Below are 26,691 nucleotides of genomic sequence, written 5' to 3'. Positions count from 1 at the left end.
AAGCACACGACCGCTTTGAGACTGGCGGAGACCAGAACGTGTCCAAGCCATCTCCGCACACCTCTGTATTCGTCCCATTGATCATGCAGGATTCCAGGGTTGGGTTCAGGTTGAGTTAAGGATTCATCGATACAGAACTCTAATCTCTGGTCCGAGGCGCCCCCACACCTCGGTCCAGATGAAACCACTTGTATTTCATTGGATAAAACCTGAGGTCTATCTCCGTCCCCCGCAATCCCCCGTGGAGCCAAGGCGTCCTCCCATATGGCCACCAGTCCGTGGTCGACACTCACCCGTACCACCTCCATGATGTCTCCAACGGTCGCCTGCTTGGCTCCTCCTCTCGAACCCCTCCGGACCACTTGCAAACTCTCTCGACACCGGAAGACCGAGGCATCCTTTCGACCCTGATGTCGATGCAGTCCGCGGAGGTTAAGCATGATGAAGATAATAAGGCGTCGAGCGGTCGACGCTCCCTCACCGTGTGGCCGCTCTCTTCCTTCCATCTCGCCTGCCGATTTATACGGACCTTGTTGTAGTTTTCAAGCAACACAGCCATGATGGACTCTATGCGCGATGGGAAGTCCAGCGATGCCGACTCGAAGGTCGAGCACGCCACCCCTGGATACGGACACGAACGCAGCGACCAGGCCGTTCACAATGTCGAGGAGGAGGACAATCCCAATGTTCATCAAAGCGTGGGTAGACTCGGACAACACCGTCTTTCACGATTAACCAGAATCGTTTGCAGATGAACCCTCGTCTCTTCGTTTCACTCCTGGCCATGTCGTTCCTGTGGATCGGCTCGCAAATCCCGCTCTTCCTCTTCGGCGGCGTCCTGCCAGATATCTACTCGGAGATAGGCGGCGTCGACCGCTGGCTATGGATGGTGATCGGCTACCTGATCCCCAACGCCGCTCTATGCCCGTTCGTGGGCGCGCTCTCAGACATGTTTGGACGACGGGTCATTGCGGCCATTGGGCAGACTCTTCTGATCATTGGACCCATTGTCACATCGACTGCCGACACGATGAACACTGCCATAGGCGGGCAAGTGATCTCTGGGTTGGGTGCGGGACTGAATGAACTTATCGCTCTCGCCGGTACAGCAGAAATGGTTCCCATCCGGAAGCGAGGCGCGTACATCGGCGGAGTCGTCTTCACAATTCTGCCTTTCTGTCCCTCGGTGCTCTGGGCCAAACTCATTACCGAAGCTTCCACATGGCGATATGTCGGTCTCCTTGTAGGACTCTGGAACTTCATCGGTCTCATCCTCTGCGTTGTCTTCTATAGAGACCCGGCCTCGATGCTGCCTTCCCGCCCGAAAAAAGAGATTCTCCGCGAGGTCGACTATGTGGGCGGCCTCCTAAGCACGTTCGGCATCACTATGTTCATGCTGGGGTTACAATGGGGGGCATCCCAATATGCATGGGGCAGTGCTCATGTCCTAGCGCCGTTCATAATCGGCATCGCCCTCATCATTTGCTTCTTCGTGTGGGAAATTCGGTTCGCCAAGTTCCCCATGGCTCCCCCTGCTCTGTTTAGCAAACACAAACGGACGATGACAGCAATCCTCCTGATCACGTTCGTCAAACTGATGGGTGAAAGGGTTCTCTGAGACACGTCCAATGTCTAAGCTCATTGCGGCGCTCTAAGACCTTCTCACCTCCCCTGAAACCATCGAGACACCTGCTGACCGTTCTACCCTTCACTCTAGGTTCTTTAGCGGCGCCAACTTCTTCGTCCTACTTCTCTTCTGGCCGACCCAAGTGTACAATGTCTACGGTATGCTTCCTGGCAGCGGATCGACGTGGACTTGCTGACTTCTTCCCTAGGTAACGAACCAGTCCAGATTGGCATTCGGTCCTTGCCTATAGGCTTCGGGATTATCATCGGGGCCGCTGCCGCGCTCATCTGTATCCCCATCCTAAAAGGCCGCACTACCTACCTCATGATCTTCTCTACGGTCCTGATGACAGCCGGGACGGGTGCAATGTCGGTGGCCAGGACCGATAACCTTCCCACTGTCTACGGTGTGGTGACTGTGGCCTCTCTCGGCGTGGGTGCAGTGATTATACCCTGCTCCATAGTGGCCCAGCTCGCATGCCCCCACCACCTTATTGGCACCATCACGGCCATCACACTCAGCATTCGCTACGTCGGTGGCGCGATCGGCTTCACTGCTTACTATAACATCTTCTACCACGAGTTTGAGCAGTACGCTACTGACATCGTAGCTCCTGCCATCGTCCTCAATGGCATCGCCCCCGAGACCGAAGTGGAGCTTATCACCGGCATGATCGGATTGGCTGGCACCGCGCAGTTCGATGCGCTCAGAGCACTGATTGCTTCAGTGCCAACTGTCCCCGAGCAGCTGCAGGGTGAACCGGCTTTCGATATTGTTGTTGGCGCTACACAGGAAGCTTTTGCACTGGCTTATCGGTACCCGTAAGTCTTTGCTTGCTGGTCTCACTCTCCTAAACCCACAAGCTGATGCATGATTTTAAAGATACTGGATGAGCATCGCCTTCGGTGGCGTTTGCATCATCTGCTCGTTCTTCCTAAAGAATGTGAGGCATTTTGTTAAGATGTAGGGTGCAATTCATAGTTCTAGGAGCCCCAAGAGCCTAGGACAGTTGCTACAAAGAGGAGGTGGAAGACATCTGTCGGACAGATGAGGTCTCCGTGGCAGTAGAGCAAATGGAGATGGTGCATGTTGTGGGCTCTTCAGACTCATCGTAGTAGACTCAACAAGACGTGAAGATTCAATCGATCATGTACAATACCATCTACTGGTAGTGTCAAGATTTCGATGTCATGACCGACAACCATCACCCACCGTTTCCACCATTCGATGTCCAGATCTTCCTGCAAACCACCCCTGATCATGAACCTCTCGCCAGTCCGATTGAGCTCGTAAGCATCCTCACCCATGGTGGTCTGCGTTCGATGTCGCTAAGGACTCATTCCTCCTGCACGAGGAGCTTGGCGTGCTCGTTGTGGACTGATCGTGGCATGTTGACAGGCTTCGGGAAGATTGCTACTGCTCACTCAGGCAGTAACATCAACTGAGGGATGCTTTGGGTGCGTTGTTGAGCCCTTGTGGGGTCTGTGTTCCAGAGACGGGAAGTATGGTGTCTTCATGCTCTGGCTTCGCACGCCGGTGACTGGAAAGTCCCAGACGACCAGCAGGGTCGAGAGCCACCAGCATGTACCGTATTGGAGTAGCCAGCATCGTGTGCACTTCATCCTGGCCGAGTGTCGGCGTCTACTAGGTCTGCCATCTCCGGAAATCTTGCTTTGAAAGCATCCGTGATGGTCCAATTGCTGATCTGTTGGATGTGCTCCTCGAACACCGGATTGACAATGACCAGGTTGCTGTCCTCAGTCACAAGCACCACATGCCTTGGATCGTAGGGCCAGGTGATGTTGAAGTTTGTGCTGTCTGCAATGTGGCAAGGTTAGCAGTTTTCCGCACATCAGACACTGGCGCCAATGCTTACAGACAATTGCGAACATGTCAAGCGTTATCTCAGGATGTTCAATAAGGTAGTCGCGGACTCTCGGCCACGGCACTCGTTCGATCCAAGCAGGGTGTGGTGTCGTAAGCTGTGCATTCGTCGGCCGGAAGAACGTTGGCACTTTGCTCCAGCTCGCCTCATCCAGAGTGACTTGCCATTTGAGTAGCGCCGTGAAAGCATGGAAAAGGCTCACTTGCTTAGGCAGTGTCTCGATCTCCTTGTAGCTGAGGATGATGTCGCTGACGATGTTACTCAGCGCGTCTGCGGGCCTCTGTGTCTGATCGAGCAGATGGCATAAATTGGCCTTGTCGTCGTATACCTTCGGGTTGCTGTCCCGGCCCAAGGTCAGGAAGTCCTGTATGATCTGATCAGATATGCAAGTTGGCGCCGTATTGACCGGAGGCCTCTTCCAGCAGGGTAGTGTCAACGATGATTCAGTGGCCTGTCCGATGAGTTTCAGTCTCAGCGCACCGTTTTCGACGTTCAAATGATCGATCTCATCTTTGAGCGACTGCAATGTGTCTCCTAGCTTGATGATGTTACGATCTCTGTCCTCTACCATTTGTGATAGATGCGTGACCTGCCCGCTCAGGTTCTGAATCATGGTTTTGGAGCGGTCACGCATGGCCTGCTGGGACTTGCGATCCCTCGCCCGCTTTCGTTGGAGTTCCTCATCGCGTGGCATCGCTTTCCCTGGAGATATCGACTTACCACCAGACGTCATTTTGGACGATGGTGCATGGTATAGTGAGCTGATATGAAGAGCCCCCCGAGGAGGAGGCGGTCGTGGTCGTCACGAGATGAAAGCTCGGACCCAGACCCCCTTTCAACTTCTTTCGTCGCACTTCTCTTGATCATATACCTCCTTATTCCCGGTCGCTCAAACGAACAGTATGTTCTGCGACAACACACTGCATTACGTGGCAATGTTCTGGTGAGCAGCATAGCTCGAACTTGCTGATCCGTTGCCAGGCACCCCACCCTTCTGTTCGTTCATGGCGGACGCACCACGGGACAGGACAGGGCACGTTGGAAGTTTTGGGTGTGTCTACTACACGTGCAATGATTATAGGTACCGGATGATCACTGGATACTATATGAGCGACGAAGCCCTCTCAGATACCTCTGCGAACCACTGTCTAGCACGCCCACCCACCATCCACACTAAGTGCAATCCCTGAGATGTACCTGGACAAAATGTCAGCCCAGGTCGGCACCGTCAAAACTTCGCTACTCACGAGGACTCGTTGCTCAGCAAGAATGCAACCGCCTTTGCGACCTCTTCCGCCTCGCCGTCCCGCCCAAGAGCACACGGGTTAACTATTATGGTGACCTTCTCTGCCGCTGCGACCATGGGCGTGGCGATTCGGCCAGGACAGAAACAGTTGATCCTGATGCCGCGGTGGCCAAACTCCTTGGCCGCTGATCGTGTAAGGCCGAGAACAGCTGTTCAAGTGTTAGCTTGTTTCCTTGAATTGTGAGAACGATGGACAGACCGTGCTTCGCGGAACTGTAAGCGGCGTTTTTATATCGTCCCATCAGACCGGCGATGGAGCAGGCATTGACGATTGATCCGCCGTTCTCCAATACCTGCAGCTCAGCCTTCATGCATTGCATCAGCCCTCGGACGTTGACCGAGAAAAGAAAATCCCATTCTTCGAGGTCTTGCTCTGCGACCGTGTTGAGGCCGATTGATTTCGGAATCACACCAGCTATGTTGGCAGCTCCGTCAAGACGGCCAAAGTGCTTCACGGTGCCTTGGATCCAAGTGTCGATATCCTCGGCTTTACTGACATCAGTCTGGACTGTGATTACCTCCGATTTGGAGGTGGTTTTGATGTCCGCTCGAACTTTGTCGAGACCTTCGGAGGAGATGTCGGCTAGGGACAGTTTCGCTCCTCGACCGGCGAGTAGCTTTGCAGTTGCCAGGCCTAGGGACGACGTCAGGACTGTCGATGATAAGCGGTCTTTCAAAGATCGGAACCTACCAATTCCGGATGCCGCCCCTGTCAGCGCTATCACTTTGCCCAAGAACTGCTGGTCCATATTCAAGGCGTGAAGATAGAATGCAATGGAGGTTGCCTTTCTCTACTTTGTTGCCAACAACTAGAAGGCCCTTCGACACACGTACCTCAAGACTAAGCTTTACAACCTACCATACTGGTCTCCTGTCCGGACCAGACGCGTGCACATAGGCTACTGCCAGACGTGCGTGCGGAGTAACTCAGCTTGTCACGGCTGCAATCATGGTCACGAGGGTCTCGCAGCGGTTCAACAGGTGAGTTAGCATTCGGAAGTTGTTATCCCAGACCGTCTTCGAACAATTCGCGTGGGGTTGTTGATGGCCTGCTTGGCGATGAATCATTAGCGTCGACCTGTCGTCGCTGTCCTTCTTTTCATCGTTCGAGATCCTATCCTGTTGTTTTCCACCAGCTCAAGACGAAGGCTCATCTCTTCTCCACAGCAACACTATCTTGCTGTCGAACGCTCGAACAAACGGGCGTCATCTGGAGGACAAGAAGGCCAGACAGGCCTTTGAATGAGACTATGGAAGACCGTTACGAGCAGCGGCAAGCTCGAATGGATCCACGTGCCATGGACGGCTGTGGAAGAAGACGGCTGAGTCCATCGACTGCAACAGCTTCGTGGCCCCAATTTCTCCCGTTCCGCCCGGTCTTGACAATCGCTTGCATTGCTACAACCGTACAGTTCCACGAAAGCGGTAACAGATCCTGATGTCTTGTTCTGCATGCACAAAGCTGGCGGGCGTCACTTGCACGTAGACGCATTGCGCAAACCACAGCGGTTATATGGAGTTAAGAGGCGGATTTCCTCTCTAAATACCGATCACCTCCCCATCATCCGGCCGAAGCATTACTCCCACCCACTGAGTTGATCCACGCAGACCGGCGTCCGGCTTCCGTGTTATGAAACCAGCTCTTGTGTTGACAGCTTTTCAGCTTTTCAGCTCTCATCAGATGAACCGAGGCATTCCATAAGCCTGCAGTGAGCTGTCGCTGTATATCAAGCCTCTGCCTCACCAAGTGCTGATCTCTTTCAACAATCAACATTGCGCGACAGCAAGGAACATTCTTTTCTCAAACGCTCAGCCATCTAGGCTATCCACCCAATATGTTGCTATCAATCAAAGAGCTGGAGGAAGCTGCGGTCACGCACCCCGAAATCGCTGATGTAGAGCTTCCACGGTTCATTCCCACGGAACAGTTTCATTGACAGCAGTGCAGTATTTAGAGAAGAACCCACGACCAGCGTTCACCTCCGTCGACCTTGCCGTCATGAGGAAGGGCATGGAAGCGATGGAGAAAGGCTACAACATCTGGACAGCCCCTCCATTCACGGGATCTGAGACGTACCACGACATCCCAATGCGTGACGGCTTCAAAAGCTCGCTCAAAGTCCAGAGGCCGGCAGAAGGCGGAACTGGGCCTCTGATCGTGCTCGCGTTCGGTGGAGGCTTCGTGGGCGGCACCAACGAGCAGTTCGAGAAGACAGGCCGGATTCTCGTGAACCTCTTCAATGCAACAGTCGTCAGCATCTCATACCGCGTTGCGCCAGAACACAAGTTCCCAGCCGCTCAGAACGACACCCAGGACTCCATGAGATGGATCGCTGACAATGCCACTGGTCCCGTTCTCCAAGCAGACCCAAAGAAAGGCTTCATCATGGGTGGCATATCCGCCGGTGGAGCGATGACGGCCTGTTTTTCGCGCCTCTTTCAAGAGGAACCGCTGGCACACCCATTGACTGCCCAGTGGCTCGCAATTCCAAGCGTGATGTCTGCAGACAGCGTTCCAGAGAAGTACAAGGACTACTATCTCTCCACGACACAGCAAGCCAAGGGCAAATTCTTCTCACAGGCAACGCGAGACTGGTTGAACACGCAGGTGGAGGCGGACTTCACCTCGCCGCTCCGCTATGCCATCAACGCCAAACAACCGCTGTCAGGTCAGCCTCGCACTTATTTCCAAGTTGACGGAGCAGACCCTTTGAGGGATGACGCGTTGATATACGACGAGATGTTGAAAGAGGCTGGCGTTGAGACGAAGGTCGACATGTACCCGGGTTGCCCACATGGTCACTTCTGCTCGTACGCGGGGCTGGATATCACCAATCGAGCGAACATTGATACCTTTGTTGGCTTTGGATGGTTGCTTGGGCGAGAGGTTTCGAGGGAGGAGGCTTCTCGTGAGCTCGCGCTGTGAGGTTCAGCCAGCTGTGAAAGACGTTGTCGATATGTATCTAGCAATACGCTTGCTCTAGCTCGGGCACAACTCATCCTGCGAGCCACAATCGGCCGTGCAATTGAAGCCCATCGGATCAACAACGTTGCTGCATCTGACTCCCGTCGCAGCGGTCCCGTTGCTCAGCGTCGTGAAGCTATTGTCCGAGATCTGGATGCTGTCGCACGGTGAAGCACCGCTGCATTGGAAGGCTGCTTCGAATGGACCTACGACTGTTCCTGAGGCGTTGTCGAGGTGCATGTCTCCGATCCTGAGGATCTGGGTCAGCCTTATACAGAACGACGGTCGACATCTTGATGACTTACTGGAAGCGAGAAGTGTTCTCTCCGCCCGGTTGGCCATTGTATGACGTCTTCTGATTGATCGCCCATGGCAGACTCACATTGTTCGTAGTGAAGTCGATGCAGCTGAGATTCATTGCGTGACCGAGGCCGCCTGAGATCGTTAGCTTGGAGCTCAACAGAACCACATCAATTGGTGTGCACTTACCACCACCACCGTTTGGCGGGTAGCCCTTGTTCAAGCCCGTCCATGTCTTGAGATAGGCAGCATACTTGGTGTTTGAGTTGTAGAGATTGCGGGCTGTGAAGTTCTCAATCACTTCAATCTGTCCGGGATACTGGCCGATTGAGCCAAATGCAATACCAGCAACGCCGTTGTAGAATTCGCTGTCTTCGACGTAGATATTGGTAGAGTTCTGTTTGAGAGCAATTCCATCGTCGCCGTTGTCGACCGTCCAGCGCTTGAATGTGATGTTGTTGGCGTACACCTTGAAATCGATCAGGTTCCTGCTAAAAGCCGAGAGAACAGCTCAAACGTACCGTATCACAACCGTCAGTGTTGACATTGCACCTATCAAATGTCCCGACGCCAGGCTCGCAGCTGTTGTTGACGTAAATGTCCTGCAGAAGCACTCGCTCGGATCTGATGACTGTGCTCGTCCACATCTGCGACTTGACAAAGTTCAGCCCCTCGACGACCGAGTCGGTGGTGTCGCTGATGGTGATGGCATGCGGTCGACCGTGCAGATTGCTAGTCCCATTGCTGTACGTATACCTGCGAGAATTAGTGTCAGGAGTGAAGCTTTGGTGTTCGGTGCTTCGACTTACCACACCTGGCCATTACCGTTCAACGTGCCGTATCCGTGACCATAGCAATGCACCTGATCTCCGCCGAAGAACCATGCTGATGTCTGGTTCTGAAACCCGATCTGATTACATCGTCAGCAACTTTTGCGGGAGGCTACTGCTCTGGATGACTTACGTAGAGCGAGTTGTTCCGCCAATAGTCAATGTCCGAGTTATCCCACATCAGCGTTCCCTTCACCTCGACATCGACATTGCGCAGCCCAGTCGTGTTCAGCACAGTATGAACATAGTACGTACTATTCTCAAACAAGACATGGGCATCCTCATGGCATTGCTGGAAAGCACGACGGATGGCTGGGGCGTCGTCTTTGCTAGGGTCGTTGCAGGCTTCCACAACACACTTCTTCGTCCTCGGTGGCCGAGAAGTGAATCCATTGTATGGTGGTCCTTCCTGTGGGATGGCCGGCTGTCAGCAATTGTTCTCTCCGAGGTACTCGCAAACGTACTGGTCTGGCCTGTCTGGTCTCCAGTGTTGCGAAGGTGTTTCTGTGCCTGGGAGAGCGGTGGTCGTGACGGGTGTTGGATTGACTGAGCTGGATTGAGAAGCCACAAGTGGGAGTAAGAGAGCTTGTGGAAGCATGATGGCGGGGAAGAACTTCATGTTGGTAAACATTGTGCAGATGGCAAGGAGAGAGGAAATGCAAGATGAAGTTACCTTGGATACTGGGAGGTATAGGGCTGCTCACTCGGCCCTTCCATGTACTCAATAGTCAGCTTTTGGCACTCTCACCGACGCTGCGATGTCGTCTTGATCGACAACGGGCAGGCGCGGGGCACTGTATGAAATCAGAGATGCGAGTGGAGCATGATGGAGGTTTTCTCTCCGTGGTTGTTCATCGTCCGGACGTGGAGCCGACAAGCTTTTGCAGAAATGCTTGACCAAGCAGAGCTCTGCCGCGAATGCCGGAGGTCCACCTGATGAAAACCATGAATTGCTTCATCAAGTGCTGATTGTCCGCTCTACCAACTGTCTCCCTCAATTCTCGCCCTCCAACGTCGAGGATCCGTAAAGCTCGGCTTCTTTCGATACACCGGTCTTGCCGCCTGCAATGCTGGTTTCACCTCTTCCATCACAAGCTCGAGCCGCGAACAATTGCAACCACAACCTGCGGGACATGTGAAGTCCTCGTCAGCTGAAGCGACACTGTAATCAGCCAGACAGTCAAGGTGCGACGTGTGCAAGCACTGAAGACAGATCTGTTCCGTTGATCTCAGCACGGTCGTGCAGATGGCGCAGGTTTCGATCTTTGAAGCATCTTCCTCGCGCATCGGTACTACACCCTCGTCTTCAGCATGGGATGTCACACGAGATCCGATCTCCGTGTCTGCGGGAGCGATCATCTTCTCCAGCTCTGTCGCCTTCATCATCATGCCCCAGTTTCGCAGAGATTCTGCATAGTGCTGCACCCAAACTTGAGCCTTTCTGGCAACATCATCTGATAGAAACGGTGCCTTCGCGCCACCTGAGATCTCATCATCAAAGGCATGTTGATTCTTGTGACGAACCAAGACATCACCAGTGCCACTCTTCGGCGTGTGCGGTAAACTGCTGTCCTCGATCGTTTTGTCGCTATCGTAGGGATCTTCAAGCTGCTCCTCGAAGCTTTTGCTGAGCAGGCTCCCGCGAGCGGTGACCGCAGTGGCTGATGGCGCGGCGAAGGAAACTGTTTTGCTCCAGCTGCCGCTTGGCAAGCTCGAGGACAGTTCATTGTTACTGGGACTGACACTCATTCCCGTCTTTCTTGTTGGTGGCGAAGTTCCGTAGGTGCTGTAGGAGGTAAACTTGTCCGAGATCGACTGAGCGTAGTACTTAGCTGCGGCGCTGAAGCTGCTTCGATGGGCTTCCGGGCTTGCAGATCCAGATGCAGACAGTCGGCTTCCTTGTCTTGACAGGGCTGGCAGTGAGAATGGCGGCGTGGTACCCGTGGGGTCAACGTGTGGCGTGGCCAACTGTGAAGATGTCCTTGAGATGGTAGTGGAGTCTCGATGCAGTTTTGGCGGCGATTTCTCTTCAACCACGTTCGTAGGTCTTCTTGCGCGCAGCACAGGAGTTTCCTGAAAGGTGGTCCGAGGAGGAAGGGTTGCCAAAGAGGCATCGGTGAAATAGTCGAGGCCATACGTTGGAAACTTGCTGTAGAAAGATTGGCCGATGTTCGTCTCCTCACCATGCTTCTTTCGGTCTGCCTCAGCGAGGACGGCAGCGAAGCACGCCAAATGCTGCACATCAGCACAAGCCTCTGCCCACTCAAAGATGCGCCGTACCAGCCACGCTTCACCGAGTGGATCGTCCGCCCATCGAAGGCGCCCGAAATTGTCAATCTGCTTGGGAAAGGTAGAAAGCTCAAGGTCAGACTCAATTCTGGCGCAGGAGACGGCTGTCTGTGCAACGACAAGAACGCTCTTGTCGTCGCCAGCGCGCTGCAGAGCTTCAACGGGAACCTTGTCTTCCAACAGCAGCCCGATCAGCCGCCAGATAAGTGCATTGTTGGTCAACCCGTTCGAGCCCGCCACCTCAGCATTGTGCTCGCACACGCCAGCGCCCGATCCTGCATCATCCCGCAGGATCCGGTACTCATGTGCCAGGAGTCGCTGTATCCGGAGCGGAAGAACTGCATCGTCGAGATCATGGACCGCGATGTTGATGTTGGTTTGCACCTGTGGTTCAAGGCGGAAGTCGTTTCTGCTAGGCGACGTCCGAGCCTGCCACGAATGTTGACTCTGGAAGGATGATTGAGGCATCTGAAAGTTTGGGAAGAGGTCTTCAGCTTCATCCAAGTCAAAGTCATCAGATACGACAGAGTCCGACTCATCGCTGTCCGAAGCTCCACTGTCGTCCATCAGATTGCCAAACGTCGGAAAAAGCCTCGCAATCTTCCCGCTTCTCCGTTGATGTCTTCGCATTGGGGTTCTAGCGGCTGGCAAAGCTTCACGCTCCATGACTGCGGAACGGGGTCTAGACGGGAAGAATGTTAAGAGCTGACCATTTGGTGCGAACAAGGCACCACAGGCTTTCGGAAGTGGGACATTGATACCCCCAGGAAGAAAAGTAGCACTGCCTTGTAAGCGGTCCACGAACGTCTCATCCTCTGAATCATCATCGTCGTTATCAGGCATCAAGGGAGGCGCATGGCCCGAATCCAAAGACGAATCTGGCAGTGGTGGTAGCCTAAAGATGCTGTCGTCCAGTGAAGCAATCACTGTTTGAGGCGATCTTCGAGCTGGTATGCTTGGTGACAAGAACGGCATTGGTGAGTCGTGCTCGCTGTCAGGCTTTGGTAGTTCAAGACTCGAGGTCATCGATTGAGGTTGTGAGGCCGCAGAAGTCTTCTCGACAGCAGAGGGATGCGCGGTGCCTGAGAGTCTTGACAATCTTCGGGTCCGCTGAAGCTGCCTTGAGGTCTTTGCGAAGCTTGATGTTGACGTGTGCTGACTGGAGATTGGCACCGGCGTCATGGAAAAGCTCTTTCCCATGTCTTCATTGCCAGAAGGTACTTTTTGAGCGCCCTTTGCTGTCTGGTTTACTCCCGGAGACGTGGGCAAGGAAAACGAGGCCACCTGTTCCTTCGACGGCATCGAAACCAGGCGATTGTGAACGTCCGATCGTAGGTCATGGCTTTCGATACCACGCTTGCCAATCGTGACAATACAGGCAGTTCCGTGTAGATACTGAATGTGGAGTGCAACTGTTTGAGACGGCAGCTCGCACGACCAATAGTGACCAATCATGCGCTCGTTTTCGTTGAAGTCGAGCACCACAGCTTCATTGTTTCGTTCATCCAGAAGTAGTAGTAGATCACTGTTGATCCACTGTATCTGACTCAAAGCCTCCGAGAGAACCAGACTCGCAATTTCTCGTGGCTTGTGCAAATCTGGTCGAAGCACGCTACCTCCGACATCGTCGCTGTCCTCGCTATCACTAGAAGACAGCCCTGTACCATTCCGCTTGAGCAAGGCCGCATCGTTCGCGTCGTATACTTTCAAGATGCCGTCCGAGGTGCAGACGGCCAGATGACCACTGTTGCCAGGTCGCCAGGCTACGCTGCCGAATGACTTCTGCTCTGCGGACAGTCTTGCCACTGGCCGAGAAGAAGTGTGGTCAAGGTTCCAGATCAATGTCTGATCTTGATGCACAGACGCAATCATGTTCGTGCTATTAGGCTGAGTTGAAAGACCACTGCAGAGCCCTGCGTGAGCGGCTAGCCGAAGATACGGCCGCTTTGCAGAGTGGACGTCCCATAATGCCACGCTGCCATCGATACATCCTGCTACCAGAGTCGTCGTTCGCTGAGGCATCCATTGTAGTGCGGTCACTGTTCTCCCATTGCCAGACAACGTGCAGACGATAGACAAGCTGCTCAGCTCGTAGACACGTATGACCGGGCCTTCGGACAGGGCGAAAAGGTTCGACGGGCCATCAGATAATGCCAGTACAGGTAGCCTTCTCAACCCCGAAAGAAGTGCTATACTGGTAGTCTCCAATGTTTCGTCCGGTGCTCCTGGCTTCAGCACAGTGATCCGTCCATTGTGGTAGTGGACTCCCAGGGAGGAGTTGAGCGTAGCGGCGTCCAGAGTTTTGCCGGTGAAGTGGCCATCATCTTCATCCCATTCATCTTCATCGTCCATGGGTCTTCAGCCGAAGCGGCATCTTTTTATCATCTCACTTGCGACTTGGTGGAGTACAAGAAGGAGTGTAAAGTTTCACGCGTCTTTCACCTGAAATACATGCTGGCCCGTGCTTGCCCAGAACCAGCAGCGGCGAGGCGGCAAACGACGACATCGCACCTCGCTCTGTGCATGTAGATAGCAGTTCACACCATTCAATACATCTTCGGTCCTGTCTATACCAAGATTCACTGGGCTCCGCTTCGTTCATTCACCGGTGTGAGAAGCCCCGCGGATCGTCATCTGATCTCAGCGTTGACCAAAGTCACTGTGGGAGCGTCATCCTCTTTCCTGGCCTCTTACCTCGTCGCGACCATCGTTCCTTTGCGCAAGACCAAACCAAACGTAGGTAGCCAGCCATGACTGCTCCACTACCCAAGCGGATCATCAAGGAGACCGAGCGACTACAAACCGAGCCGGTGCCGGGCATCTCAGCACAACCTCACGACGACAATGCCCGCTACTTCGACGTCATGGTTCAGGGCCCCGACGGCAGCTGTTATGAAGGTAGGTGCTATTTTCTACAGAAATAGTACGCAAGCGCAAGGAGAAGGGCTTGCTAACGAACAACTGCAGGTGGTGTCTTCAGCCTCGAACTCTTCCTCCCAGACGACTACCCGATGACACCGCCGCGCATCCGTTTCCTGACCCGCATCTACCACCCCAACATCGACCGTCTCGGCAGAATATGTCTTGATGTTCTGAAGAACAACTGGAGCCCGGCGCTACAAATCCGCACAATCCTGCTCAGCATACAAGCGCTGCTTGGTGCACCAAACCCAGAAGATCCTCTGAACGAGGCTGTGGCAAAGCAGTGGAAGGTAAGTTGTAATTGAACATACCGTGAACTATCAGGGCAAGCATGGATCTCACATCTGTCGCAGGAGAACCAGGGTGAGGCGATCAAGACGGCGCGGGAGTGGACGAAGCTCTACGCGCAACCGAAGCAGTAAGGGGAGGGTCGCGAAACGGACGGCGGGGTGCTTATGACAGACGGAACTTGCGTGCGAAGGCAATAGCTCAAGACTACGGGGATGGGATGAGGTACGGCGTACGACACGACGAGGGAGAGCAATGACCCACGAACCACAATCGAACGGCCCTTCAGCGGTTGCTACGAGTTCTTGGTAAGCTACGAGAGCATGAAAATGAAGAATCAATGCACATAGTTATGCGTCGGCGAGTTGCTAAGCGCCGCGATTGAAATGTCCAGATCCTGCATGTACGAGAGATGTGTCCTGTGAGGGCGCTCATCTCGTACAAAACGTCGAAATGTTGGACCTTCGAACCGTGAGTGAGTGGAGCTCAGAAGTCTAGTCGGACGCGCAGCGATATCTCTTGGCGCTCTCCCTTCACTCTTCCACTCCTTCACCCAGCCAACACCATAACATCAATGTGCTAACAACATCCTATACGCGACATGTTACCAGCATCACACCGCTAACTGCTGTGTACGGGCCTCTTCGCCTCCGCGTTTACCACCACTCGGCAGTCTCTCCTTGTCAGCTCGTGTGCGGTGGTGAAAAGCGCGTACAACCTGTTTGCCTGGCCGACAATCAGCGACGACTTCCAGCATCAGCGATCATTCCGAACTAAACACCCTGGACGCATTCTCCTGTACAGCAAAGCCGCGAACATCGCTACATGTCGCCGACCCGGCAATCCTGCCTTTCATCCCGCAATGGACAAGTCGAAGACACCCCCATCCGAACCTAGTTGGCGGCGCCGCGCCTTGCAAAGAGAGCAGTACTTCGTCAATATCACACACCAACGCTCGACGTCCTCAGACGACGGCACCGCAACACCCTCCTCCGCATCGCCCGCGCCGCTCTCGTCAGCCCAACAGTCACGACCTCACTTCATTCCCAACGTACCACCTCAGGGCTTGGCACCACAGCTGAAATTAGATACTCACGTGGGTGACTTACTAGCCACAGGAAAATCTTCACCAAACCTCACACCTTCTGGAGGAACATCACCTGCCTCGCTATGGTCACGGCGAGCCTTGTCCTTGAAACCCGTCAACACTCGCGGCAATCGACCCACAGACTCGGACAACACGAGCCTCACTATCAGCACTTTCAGCGTCGAAAGCGGCGAGCGCGCCTCATTGAACACGCATCCTTCCACCACCTGTGATAACACAGGGAACGTCACGAGCGCCGCCATGCTTTCGCCAGCCAGCCTCTTCACGGCAAACATCAACGCGCAGAGCGCTGGGAGGCGCTCCTCTGCACCGACCACAAATGCAACCCACTCGAAGAAGCCTAAAGGCCAAGGCGGAATGCTGTCTGCTTGGAACCGCAGGAAGAATAAGAACTTGCCCGACGACAGGAATCCTAATGTTGGATCACTGTCTGCTAACGCTAATAGCACGAAACCCTCGCCAGCCGACAGTTCGCGGAGCTGGGCGACCGATGCAGGCACTTCGCCCCTAGATTCAATGCGCTCGCTGCAGTTCCCGACTTCTGCCGTCAAAGCCAGTGACGCTCACTCACTGAAGCCGAGAGCTCGTTCGGGCAAGCCCGAAGAAGCCGAGAACATCGAAGAACTGTGCGACCTACTCAATGAGCAGCGCATCCGGCCGGGTGATGCGAAAGAGGTCGCCGATGGACCCAAGAGCGCGTTCGACTGGAGCAGCAGTGATGATGATGATGACGTTCCGGCACCAAAAGAGCCAAAGGAACCAAAGGTAAGCAAAGGCGCGTTTTCACGTTTCATGAAGAGCAACAAGGTGGCGGCAGCGGCAGCAGGCAAGCATGGGGCAGCGGCAGCAGAGGCAAACGTGGGAATGGACAGCGATGAGGAGGCCATAAGGAAGCTTACGGTGTTGTTTGCGCCGGGAGGCGCCGGTGGAAGCCGTGCAAACGCTTTCAGAGAGCACCCAGAGTTGCTGGATATGGTGGCGAGCAGGGGCGAGGTGCCGGTCGGCAAGGCGAAGATTCATCACGTGATCGATACGACGCAGGCTCAAGCTGCTGGCTTTAGCCGGGACGCAGCGGTCAAGAGGTCAAGCGTGCTGAAGCTATTTGACGACCCAATTTGGGGGGGAGAGTCAGGTGAGTACAGTCACGCGACGTGCGACCATTATTCGGATTTGCATACTGATCGGCGCAGTGACCGGCCAGGATTTTAGAGAGCGCGAGTTTTCCACGCTGAAGCCGGGTTCAAATGCCTGTGAGTAGCCCAACGCGTACAAAGTCTCAGGTGGTGCTGACAGCGACCAGACAACCGTGCAAGGGCGAGGCCGTCAAGGCTGTCAACGTCAAGATCCATGCCTTCTTTGATGGCCACCCCGGAGAAGACAGTCCAACAGAAGGCTACTGACGACATCAACATCTCTCCCGGGAAGCATCGTCAGGGCAGAGACGATATGGATGTACCTCCAGTGCCCTCTCTTCCCTCGAAAGACTCGCCGTTGCTGGTTCGCAGTTCAACGACCGAGCAGGAGAAAGCGAGCATCGCTCAAGGCTCCAACAAGAACGAGGCGCATGCAGCACTGGTCATCAGCCCTCCTTATCCGCGGAAGCCTGTCGATTTAGTTGTCTCGCCGCCGATTTATGCACTTCCGGTAGCTGGCTCTAGTGTGCCAATGACCCCTTCGAAGCTCAGGCAGACAACTGGCGCCGACGATAGCTTCAAGCCACGCGAGGGTGACCCATTCATGGAGGATATCTTTCCGCCAACGAAGAAAGCTTCCTCAAAGTCCTTTGATTCCGGCCGCGCAGCAAGCGAAGCACATTCTGCCAGCTTGGAGATGGCTCGAATCAATACTGGCTCATCAAATTCAGTCAGAGCACCGTCGTCATCTGCCGCATCATTCGCATCGTCGAGATTTGCCACGCCATCCTTGAAGTCGAAGAGGCTGGAGAAGCCAAAGGAACCAACATTCGCCGATGCTACCATGCCACGCTCGTCCAGCGGGACCGTCGCAGAACCAAGGAGATTCGACTTGCTTCCGCCGGCCCTCGAGCAGAAGCGCCTGAGTAGGATGAAAGCTGGCAAAGACGTTGTCCGTCGTGGAAGTCAGCTTGGCCTCTTCCCGATGAAACCGGTCGGAGAGATCACTGGTCAGGAGTTCGAAGCCGTCGGTCTGGCTGCCACTATCCCGGAGAAGGACGCTTCCGCCGCAAGGAAGAGCAAAATTCTCGGAAGCTTCTTCAAGAAAGTGCGCGACACGAGTCAGCAGACCAAGGACCAGGCTGAGGACGTTTGTCAGCAGCTGAACGATCACGCTGCACTTCGCTTCTTAGGGGACGCGAAGGCCAGCCACATCGACTCACCAAGCGCAGAGGCGCGAGCACATTTCGAGAAGGCATTGCAGCTCTTGACCGGAGCCGGCGAGGATGTCACTGTCAAGGAGCACAAGAAGCCGAATGCCAACCCGCCTGTGGGTTTGGGCATTATATCAGAGCAGGGCAGCACCCTTGCTCAAGAGCCGTTCATTATCCCAGACAGCTACCGCCTCACAGCAGGTCCTGGTTCAGACTCTGCAGAGTGTGCGCACAGCAAGGCCGCGATGACTGATACTGGAGGCTTCACTAAAGGTCCGACCACCCAGGATCACGACACAGAAAGTGTGTCGAGTGCCTGCTCCGTAGAGACTGTCGAAGAGTATCATGCACCCGAGGGTTACCCTGGTATCGTCACTGGTCAGCGCTCTGCATCAATGCCAAACAGCCTCACGCCAGCGCCGCTGAGGGTGCAGAAGCGTCGGCCACAAGCGCCGGCACTTCAGACTCTCAAAGTCGATCGCAGTTCAAAGTTCGTCCGGCTTGAGAAGTCGCCGTCTTTCGTGCCTCGCCGCGACAGCACGTTCATGAGAAAGATCCGAGAGGCGAGTGAAGCGAAGGAAGTCGAGCTTGGAAGCCACCCTGCAATGCGCGAGGTGTCGCAGGCGCTGGATGACCTTTCGCAAGACATCAATGAATCCATGACACGATTCCACTCACAACCACAGCTCGCTAGAGTCGACTCTGGTTTAGATTGGGGCGTGAATGAGATTCGCGATGAAGGCGATGCGAAGCGCAGTACCAGGGAGCAGAAGTCCATGGACCAGCGTCTCTCCAGGGAAATTATCATCAGCCCATCGCCTAGCAACAGCCTCGAGCATCACAGGTCATCGGCGCCGAGCACAAAGACCAACTATAGCCGCCTTTCCGTCAAGGTCGACATGCAGAAGCTGCGCAACGAGATGGATCTTCAGCCGCTGCAACTGCCCGTAGGTGACGACACACCTCGTCACCCGAACCACCCCTTCACCTGGGACCACGAGAAGGTCATGTGCCGCGGCATCCACAACCACCGCGACCCGCAGCCGGAGTTCCCAGAAGTCCCGAAGGGCTGGAAGATTCCTCTACCCCGTGTGAACTCAATGTACTTCGACAAGCGCGAGCGCCCAGACGACACGGACAATTTGCAGAAATGCAGCATCTGCGGCAAGCTCTGCTGCATGTACGCCGGCCTCATGGTCGCCTTCAAGACCACCGGCCAGGACATCGAAGCGAAGGCGAAGCGTTTGAAGGCTGAGGATCGCATCAGTCAGTTGCGCGGCGCTCATCCGAACGGGATTGAAGAGTACGAGACGTTTGTCGTGTGTGGGATGTGTCGACGCAAAGTCTGTCCGGGCTGTGCGAGTCGTTGCATGGACGAACTTTGCAGTGATGTTTATTGTGTGGAGTGTGGGCAGGGCGTGGACCGGTGTCCGATTCACAACACGTTCTAGGAGGATGGTGATGGATCGGGCGCATTTTGCTGGATGTGTTGTCTAAGGACGATGATGAGACTGCGCATGGACTTGAGGGTCTTGAGAACGGACTTGATGAGGGTCTTGAGGAAGGTCACGCATAGAGGGTGTTCTAGCTGGGCCATAGGGCATGCTGGGGATCGCATGGGCATGGAAGTCTTGCTTCACATGATCAGAAGAGAGGTCTTAGTCAGATGTTCGTGTAGCTGCCACTTTTACTAGCGGCCTGATTCATCAGACTTGCATCGATACCTGACTTTCCAACACCAACTCTTTACATCAAGAGCCATTCATTCATTGTCGAACAGTTAGCCTTTTGATGTCTTCTCTCCCCTTCTCGCTTACTACGTATGGTTACTTGAGCAGCCACTCTCGTCACTGCACTCGACTGTCTCGCCAGAGCTGAATGTTTGTGCCTCAACCTCGCTTCAACACACCTACTGCGGTGGCTCCAGGGCATCATCTGAAGCGGTGGTGTATGCTGTAGAAAGCCACAACACTCTTGACACTCACCGCCAACTGCTGATTGTGGATGAGCCTGGGTATCTCCGTGTGACGAATGGCCCGCAAAGCCCTTCCTCACGCACGGCAATCCACGCCGTCCACTCGAGCAAGCGCCGGACAGATGGCATGTGAGGCACTGTTGGAACTCAAGACCCGCACATCTGATTACTGTGCGGTCCGCAGAGGCATAGAATGCATTCACCGGGGACCGTTGACCACACCCTGGCACCACTTGCCAACATATGCCTGCGTCGACGTGACGGGGACATGCGTCAAGAGTCTGGCTGCATACTTAAGATGGACAGGTATCGCAAGCCATGGCGCACTCCTGCCGCCTCCTGTGCAGGTAAGCAAGTATGGAGATAGTTCTGCCTCAACCACAACAAGCTGAGCGCAGCAATGATGTTGTTGGTAACAGCTCCATGCTTTGGCTGTCCGCTGTTGACTCGCATATATATGCCAGCGGTGGCGAGCGCAATTCACTTGCTCAGACCACAAGTCCAATCTCGGAGGAGGCATCTACTCACCCAAGATGAACACGACCATGGAAGCCAACGACGTACAAGCTGCTCGCAGGGGATCTCTTGAAGTTTCTCCGGACCACGATGGGCCTCCCGCTCCATGGGGAGGCGACCACGGAGTCCTCGAACCTCCTCCGGCGGTTGAGACCAATGCACAGAGGCTTGAAGACGTCACGACGGGCTTACCACCACCTTCGAGTGCTTCGACTCTGGCTGCTCAGCAATGGTATACGTCAGGCGCAGCAGAAGGAGTAACATCCATCCCCAGCTCGGATGCTACAGCCTATCAAGCAACCGTGTCACCGACACATGCTCCGAAGCTCCGACGTTGGAAGCCTGCATTGATGAGAGCAGGGCCGCTGTCTGGTATATTTGCAATGGTAGTGGCGCTTGGAAGCATAGCAGTATCTCTCGGAGTGCTTGCGGCTTCTGATGCCGCAGCTGTTAGCGCATAGGCTGTTGAGCCTTCGATCTACCTTGCTATCTGTACCGCAGTTGCGAACCTGGCGATGCGATACGCCTGTAAGTTACTCGATGCCAACAGTTTTGCACCTGCTTACTTAAGAGCATTAGGTATCCAAGGAGTGGTGATAGCATGGTGGACAAGAGCCAGAGCTGGTTCTACGCTCGCTAAGTTGCACTACGACTGGCGTTCTGGGACCACCCTCAGGGGAGCTATTACTGCCGGAAGACATCTTGGTATGCTTGGCTTAGCCACCATCTTCTCCACGATCGTGATCATAGACGGACCTCTATTGCAGCGGAGCACCTCCGTACTCTCCACCTCTTCTGCCGGAGACCCCGTACATCTTCAAGTCGTCATGGCCCAGGAGATTCCAACTGGCTACAGCGGAGTGTGGCAGACAAGCGAGTTGATCGGCTATGGCACACACTATAACGTCTTGTTCAACGAGACTATGCCGGGTGTCAATGGGACCCATGTATCGAACGATATATGGGGATTAGACACTAGGAACATGAACGAGGTCGAGCATTTATATTACGCGGACAGGCCGATCCCAAGGATGGTCACGGGGTGTGACGATGAATGCGAAGTTACGATCCAGGCCCCAGCGCTGGCCATCACCGACTGCACCTCGCACGCCGTGCCGGTCAATTACACCGATTCAATGGGACTACTCAAAGGACAGCCGTCTGTTACAGCAGGTCCGCTAGACCGGCAAGCATTTCTTGTAGCCAACGTGCTGGTGGCTCCACCAGGCGAGGACGAAACAATCCAGCTCTTCACAGGCTACTCAACTACGACGGAATGCGCTGGAACCTACAACTACACCTCTTGCTCGCTTCACTCCGCAATTGGCGAGTACAACATCTCAATCAAAGCCAACTTATCTACGATTGATACATCGACACCGCCGCGTATCATAGCATTCGCCAACAATACCCATGCCAACATGACCATCGATCCTCGCTTCCAAGCCTACCCTTCGACGCTCGGTGGATTGGTCGGTGCGTTGACGGGGGCATGGCGCTGCTCAATGACTACGTACAAAGAGAGAGGGGCGCAGCAGTGGCTCACGTCCAACAAACCTCTGTACATGCGGTATGCTCAGAACACGAACGGCGAGTGCCCGTCGTTCAACGATCCGCTGCCGGACATGCTTGCAGAGCTCAATAAGCTAATGGTCTACACGGGCGCCATTGCAGGACATGAGCAGATTGAGGATCTGCAACCGCGAATGGATCCAGGGGTCGCTGCGAGAACGAGGACTACTGCTATTGGGCACAAGGTTGGGAAGCTGAATGTGTTTCAGACTGACTATTGGTGGTTCTTTGGTGCAGCTTTGGTTGAGGTCATTTGTATCTGTTTCGTGGCACCTGCGTGAGTCTCGAACGTACCAAGTCTGTGATACACTGCTAATTGTTGACGTGCAGCTACTGGGGATGGTGGAGACTAGGACGATCGGTGTCGTTCTCGCCGTTGGAGATCGCAAAAGTGAGCACACCTAACAAGGAACATCAGGCACTGCTAACAACGTCAGGCCTTCGAAGCGCCCATGCTTGCCGCATGCGACTCGAACTCCACCGGTCGTGACGCCGCGAAAGCCATGGGTGATGTGAGAGTCGACTATGGTTTTTCAATCGATGCTGCAGGACTCGAGACGACGAAACTTGCTTTCTTGTACTCTGGACCGTTCGAACAGTCTCAGAAGGATCGCCATGCCTCCTCTGAGATTCACGGCTCGCCAGTCTAAATGCTCGGAGCGGGCATGGTGCGTCCAGATCCACTCTCAGAATCGGTTGGCACCTGGACATCAACGCACCTTGTTACGCAGTCGTACGGTATGACACCACGGAAGGAGTTGCCCAGGAAGCTCTTGGTATTGCTTGATGCCACTGAGACGGTGTTGGCAACTAGATAGGCTACTCAAGGACGTTTACTGTTTTTGATCAATGCCCTCCACAATACTCGCCAGAAACTTGCGGTTTATTAAGGTGCAAGCCTTTCGTTTGCCGCGTCTAAGTTACAAGGAAAGTTATCTTCAAGAAACCACTCCACTCTTTTCGATGTTGCACGAGTCGTACAGGCACAGATCTATGCCAGATCTCATCGATCTCGTCGATCGGAAAAAGCTCGCCAATCTAGATTGTGGCACGCTTGGCCCTTGCAGCCATCGTCACACCGATCCAACCACACTTCCTCCGCGCGAATCATCTCTTCACTGTGGACCGTGACTAGCCGCTAGGATCTTGTGCCAGCTTATTCCCGCCTGCTGTCGGGAGACTCTCTTCACGAGTTTGCGCATCGTTGCTCCACCCGCCGCCATTCCACTGTTGCACCCTGCTGACATGTTTCCGGTGGCATGATCCCATCGCTGCGTTGCTTCCGAGTGGGTGTCAAGATTCGAGCTGTGAGTTCTGAGATATGACTTAATACACCGCCTCCCAAGCACACCCCAGCCGCGCTTTGTAGGTACCTTGCACCTTGGGCGGACACAGGTCCGGCACAACGTCTTGGTCTTCTCTGTCGTCCATCTTCTAAAAATCTTCGTCAGAAGGTCTAACATTGCATTTACGCTTCGAAAACGGGGACTATACCGACGCTACCCCAAGCCCCTTCCAGCGCTGGGTTGATGAATCATTGATCCAACCAAGGCTGCACTGACTCCAGGAACACTACTGGCACGCCACACGTGGAGTACCTTGTTGTTGCAGCAAGAGGCAACACTACCTGATCCCAAGGAACAGCCTCAAGCAATCTGTTAAAAATGCCCAAATCTTCTCGCGTGCTCATATACCTCCTGCGACGAGATCTCCGGCTGGCCGACAATCCCATATTCCACGAGATCGGAAAGTTAAACAGCCAGTCGCAGAAACCATTCACTCATCTACTGCCGGTCTATGTCTTTCCAGCAGCGCAGGTCGAAGTATCCGGCTTCCTCGCTTCGGACGACCAGCGATCACCGTACAAGGAAGCACGGAGCGAAGTTGGCCATTTCTTCCGATGCGGGAGGCTACGCGCGAAGTTCCTCGCGGAGTCAGTATGGGATCTGAAAGATGATCTGTCAAAGACTGGCAGCGGGCTGGAGATTCGAGTGGGAACGATGCAGGATGTCGTCAAATCATTGCTGGATGGCTTCAAGCAGCAGGACGACGTTGAAGTCCATGGCCTATGGATGACGAGTGAGGAAGGCTGGGAGGAGAAGATCGAGGAGAAGGAGGTGAAAGACCTCGTCCGGGATGATGGCAAAGAGTTCAAACTCTGGACCGATGAAAAGTACTTCGTCGATGATCGCGACCTCCCGTTCCAGGACCCAGCAGACCTCTCAGACGTGTTCACGCAGTTCAGGAAGACAGTTGAGCCATTGCGTGAAGCACCACGAAAACAGCTCCCGAAGCCAGACTGTCTTCCTCCTCTCCCTGATCACATCCCGCCGCAACATGGCCCCTTCAGCATTCCCAACAGCCTAGACGCCACAATTTCCGCTCTCCACAAACCACTACCCGCCGACGGCGGATTCTCCGACATGCCGAGCATGCCCAAAGACGTCCAATCAGCCCACCCTTTCAATGGCGGCTCTTCCGCAGGTATTCAACGAGTCAAACACCTGCTCGAATCCGGCGCCATGACAACTTACAAAGATACTCGCAACGGCCTCCTCGGCCTCGACTTCAGCACCAAACTCGCCGCCTGGCTCTCCCTAGGCGTCATCACCTCCCGCCAAGTCCACTGGATGATGCTCGACTTCGAAGACGGCAAAACCGATCTTGGAAAGGACGCCCCGGGCTACGGGAAAGGCGAGAGCAAAGGCACAGCAGGCGTGCGGTTTGAGCTGCTGTGGCGCGATTACATGCGTCTCTGCACGCGGAAATTCGGTACGAGGTTGTTCTATCTTGACGGGTACAGGCATATGGATGATGCGTGGGAGAAGTTCACCAGTAGTCCGTTCTCCAACTCAACGAACAAGAAGAACAAGAACGGCACGAATGACTTCGACACCAAAGCAGCCATCGAGCGATTCGTACGTGGCAAAACCGGTACAGGTCTGATAGACGCCTCACAGCGCGAGCTCTTCCTCACGGGCTGGACGTCCAACCGCGCGCGGCAGAACGTGGCGTCCTATCTCGCAAAGCATCTCGGCATCGACTGGCGGATCGGCGCAGAATGGTACGAAGCCAATCTTGTGGATTACGACGTCTCGAGCAACTGGGGCAACTGGCAGTACGTCTCTGGAGTGGGCAATGACCCGCGCGGTGACGCTCGAGTGTTCAATCCGGTGAAGCAGGCGCTGGACTATGATCCCGAAGGCGAGTATATTCGCGCTTGGGTGCCGGAGCTGCGGGATGTAGGTCGGGGTGCTAATGGGGAGAAGGGGAACAGGGAGGATGTGATGGGCGTGTTCCAGGCGTGGCGGATGCCGGATGAGGAGAAGAAGCGGCTTGGGCTCACCGGCGTGGAGTGGGTGGAGAAGCCGTTGGTTCGGATCAACTTCTGGATGAATCGAAGAGGTGGTGGTGCACCGCGAGGTCGAGGTGGTGGAGGTAAAGGGCGGGGCCGTGGTGGTGGTCGCGGAGGACGCGGCGGTAAAGAGGGCAGAACTGGGAATATGGAGAAAGCTGGCATGATGTAGATGCCGTCGAGTCTAGCGTTTGTGAGCCAGCAAAATTGTACCAAGCGCAGCTTCGAAGTCGAAACTCATCATTTGCGTGGTCTACGTGAGCCCCTGCACTCGCCGGTCCTCGTCATTCACCTGCCGTACACAGATCAGAGGAAATTTGAGCGTGGGAAGAACTCGTGAAGTGTGATTGAATGCATTTCATTCCATTGCCGCGTCTACGTGACATCCTGAGTGACTCCATGGCTGTGGAACCGGCATATCAGGCATTCACGAGCCACGATACTGGACAACATGCATTTCCACCAAAAGAAGTCCTTGCCACCGCCAGAAGTTGTTTAACGAGATGTCGGCATGGGCTTCGACTTGGCTCCCTTCGCGGCTTGCTTGCCAACCACACTGCGCTCACATTAGCAACTGTCGAAGGTAGGACCAGTCAAAGGGAGATATACCGTCCAGTGGTCTGCCCCTTCGCTGCGCTGGCGGCAGTTTTCGCCTTCTCTGCCTTCTTGATACTCTGCTGCGCGGCACGCTTCTCCTTGCCCTCCTTTGTCGCCTGCGAGCGCTGAGCAGCGCGGGCTTCTGGGCGCATGGAGCGGCGCTCCTTGATCACATCGAGAGAGGCACCAACAACTGCACGCTGGGACTTGACTTGACGGCGACGGCGGGTCTTGGCTTGCTCCTGTGGTCATGTTAACATTTTGCGCTCTCCTCCACCTTGATCAAGGCTCATCGTACCTCAGAGATACCCTTTCTCCGCTGCCTACGGCAAAGGACAGTCCAGGCGATGCGGCGTGGGTTCTTGCGCTGGAGGAAGAGGGACTCGCTCTTGCCGTTCTGGAAGCGGAAGATCTTGCTGTCTGCGCGAACGAAGATCTTGCCCTGTGGCATGTATTAGCCTTTGCGCGATACCATAGCACCCGTCGCTTCGCTGTTGCATTCTCCTCTTGCTTCGGACATGCAAGCTTCATATCGCCGTGACCTCGCCTTCGGCGCCATGGATTCTGCTCAAACACATAGCCTCTCATATACTGCATTCCGCCTCTTTGCTTGCATGTCTCGACGTCGTCCACCCATGTCCTTCGATCTCGTCATGCATCCACCGCGGGGACAGAGGGTAGGCATACCTTTCCTGGGTAGATCTTCGCACCGGAGAAGGTGTCGTCGTAGGTACGCATGTTGCCGACTCGATATCGCTGGATGTGTGTGAGTCGGTGCGGCTTCGTCGCCTTTGTTCGATAGTTTGAAA

The 26,691-nt window shown here is 54.7% G+C and overlaps 11 protein-coding genes across 11 annotated transcripts; 7 read left to right on the top strand and 4 right to left on the bottom strand.

Moving 5' to 3' along the window:
• Positions 1 to 560: 560 nt before the first annotated feature.
• LTR77_000236 (uncharacterized protein) lies at positions 561 to 2,452 on the top strand (the record flags this gene model as incomplete). The annotated part of the gene is made up of 4 exons (XM_064797503.1): positions 561 to 698; positions 752 to 1,584; positions 1,718 to 1,785; positions 1,836 to 2,452. The coding sequence occupies 4 exons, from the start codon at positions 561 to 563 to the stop codon at positions 2,450 to 2,452; spliced, it is 1,656 nt and encodes a 551-aa protein (XP_064663737.1).
• A 793-nt stretch (positions 2,453 to 3,245) lies between these two features.
• On the bottom strand, positions 3,246 to 4,245 carry LTR77_000235 (uncharacterized protein; the record flags this gene model as incomplete). Its single annotated transcript, XM_064797502.1, is given in 3 exon segments — positions 3,246 to 3,445; positions 3,504 to 4,214; positions 4,233 to 4,245. 3 exon segments carry the CDS (start codon positions 4,243 to 4,245, stop codon positions 3,246 to 3,248), a joined length of 924 nt encoding a protein of 307 aa, XP_064663736.1.
• A 510-nt stretch (positions 4,246 to 4,755) lies between these two features.
• Positions 4,756 to 5,567, bottom strand: LTR77_000234 (uncharacterized protein; the record flags this gene model as incomplete). Its single annotated transcript, XM_064797501.1, has 3 exons — positions 4,756 to 4,967; positions 5,018 to 5,452; positions 5,510 to 5,567. 3 exons carry the CDS (start codon positions 5,565 to 5,567, stop codon positions 4,756 to 4,758), a joined length of 705 nt encoding a protein of 234 aa, XP_064663735.1.
• A 1,086-nt stretch (positions 5,568 to 6,653) lies between these two features.
• LTR77_000233 (uncharacterized protein) lies at positions 6,654 to 7,744 on the top strand (the record flags this gene model as incomplete). Its single annotated transcript, XM_064797500.1, has 2 exons — positions 6,654 to 6,713; positions 6,767 to 7,744. 2 exons carry the CDS (start codon positions 6,654 to 6,656, stop codon positions 7,742 to 7,744), a joined length of 1,038 nt encoding a protein of 345 aa, XP_064663734.1.
• Positions 7,745 to 7,798: 54 nt separating this feature from the next.
• Positions 7,799 to 13,554, bottom strand: LTR77_000232 (uncharacterized protein; the record flags this gene model as incomplete). The annotated part of the gene is made up of 9 exons (XM_064797499.1): positions 7,799 to 8,033; positions 8,089 to 8,218; positions 8,273 to 8,552; positions 8,605 to 8,839; positions 8,893 to 8,993; positions 9,047 to 9,322; positions 9,378 to 9,464; positions 9,662 to 9,846; positions 9,900 to 13,554. The coding sequence occupies 9 exons, from the start codon at positions 13,552 to 13,554 to the stop codon at positions 7,799 to 7,801; spliced, it is 5,184 nt and encodes a 1,727-aa protein (XP_064663733.1).
• A 398-nt stretch (positions 13,555 to 13,952) lies between these two features.
• Positions 13,953 to 14,546, top strand: UBC35 (Ubiquitin-conjugating enzyme E2 35; the record flags this gene model as incomplete). Its single annotated transcript, XM_064797498.1, has 3 exons — positions 13,953 to 14,100; positions 14,170 to 14,414; positions 14,478 to 14,546. The coding sequence occupies 3 exons, from the start codon at positions 13,953 to 13,955 to the stop codon at positions 14,544 to 14,546; spliced, it is 462 nt and encodes a 153-aa protein (XP_064663732.1).
• A 728-nt stretch (positions 14,547 to 15,274) lies between these two features.
• On the top strand, positions 15,275 to 19,318 carry LTR77_000230 (uncharacterized protein; the record flags this gene model as incomplete). The annotated part of the gene is made up of 3 exons (XM_064797497.1): positions 15,275 to 16,652; positions 16,711 to 16,770; positions 16,821 to 19,318. The coding sequence occupies 3 exons, from the start codon at positions 15,275 to 15,277 to the stop codon at positions 19,316 to 19,318; spliced, it is 3,936 nt and encodes a 1,311-aa protein (XP_064663731.1).
• Positions 19,319 to 20,140: 822 nt separating this feature from the next.
• Positions 20,141 to 20,819, top strand: LTR77_000229 (uncharacterized protein; the record flags this gene model as incomplete). Its single annotated transcript, XM_064797496.1, has 2 exons — positions 20,141 to 20,189; positions 20,335 to 20,819. 2 exons carry the CDS (start codon positions 20,141 to 20,143, stop codon positions 20,817 to 20,819), a joined length of 534 nt encoding a protein of 177 aa, XP_064663730.1.
• Positions 20,820 to 21,185: 366 nt separating this feature from the next.
• LTR77_000228 (uncharacterized protein) lies at positions 21,186 to 22,580 on the top strand (the record flags this gene model as incomplete). The annotated part of the gene is made up of 3 exons (XM_064797495.1): positions 21,186 to 22,207; positions 22,261 to 22,321; positions 22,368 to 22,580. The coding sequence occupies 3 exons, from the start codon at positions 21,186 to 21,188 to the stop codon at positions 22,578 to 22,580; spliced, it is 1,296 nt and encodes a 431-aa protein (XP_064663729.1).
• Positions 22,581 to 23,594: 1,014 nt separating this feature from the next.
• On the top strand, positions 23,595 to 25,457 carry LTR77_000227 (uncharacterized protein; the record flags this gene model as incomplete). The annotated part of the gene is made up of 1 exon (XM_064797494.1): positions 23,595 to 25,457. One exon carries the CDS (start codon positions 23,595 to 23,597, stop codon positions 25,455 to 25,457), a length of 1,863 nt encoding a protein of 620 aa, XP_064663728.1.
• A 323-nt stretch (positions 25,458 to 25,780) lies between these two features.
• Positions 25,781 to 26,620, bottom strand: RPL24 (60S ribosomal protein L24; the record flags this gene model as incomplete). The annotated part of the gene is made up of 4 exons (XM_064797493.1): positions 25,781 to 25,841; positions 25,895 to 26,124; positions 26,181 to 26,324; positions 26,570 to 26,620. The coding sequence occupies 4 exons, from the start codon at positions 26,618 to 26,620 to the stop codon at positions 25,781 to 25,783; spliced, it is 486 nt and encodes a 161-aa protein (XP_064663727.1).
• Between the last annotated feature and the right edge of the window lie 71 nt (positions 26,621 to 26,691).

Source organism: Saxophila tyrrhenica (genome assembly GCF_035928015.1).
Source record: "Saxophila tyrrhenica strain CCFEE 5935 chromosome Unknown scaffold_1, whole genome shotgun sequence".
NCBI lineage: Eukaryota > Fungi > Ascomycota > Dothideomycetes > Mycosphaerellales > Extremaceae > Saxophila > Saxophila tyrrhenica.
This window is presented reverse-complemented; position numbering and strand designations above follow the sequence as displayed.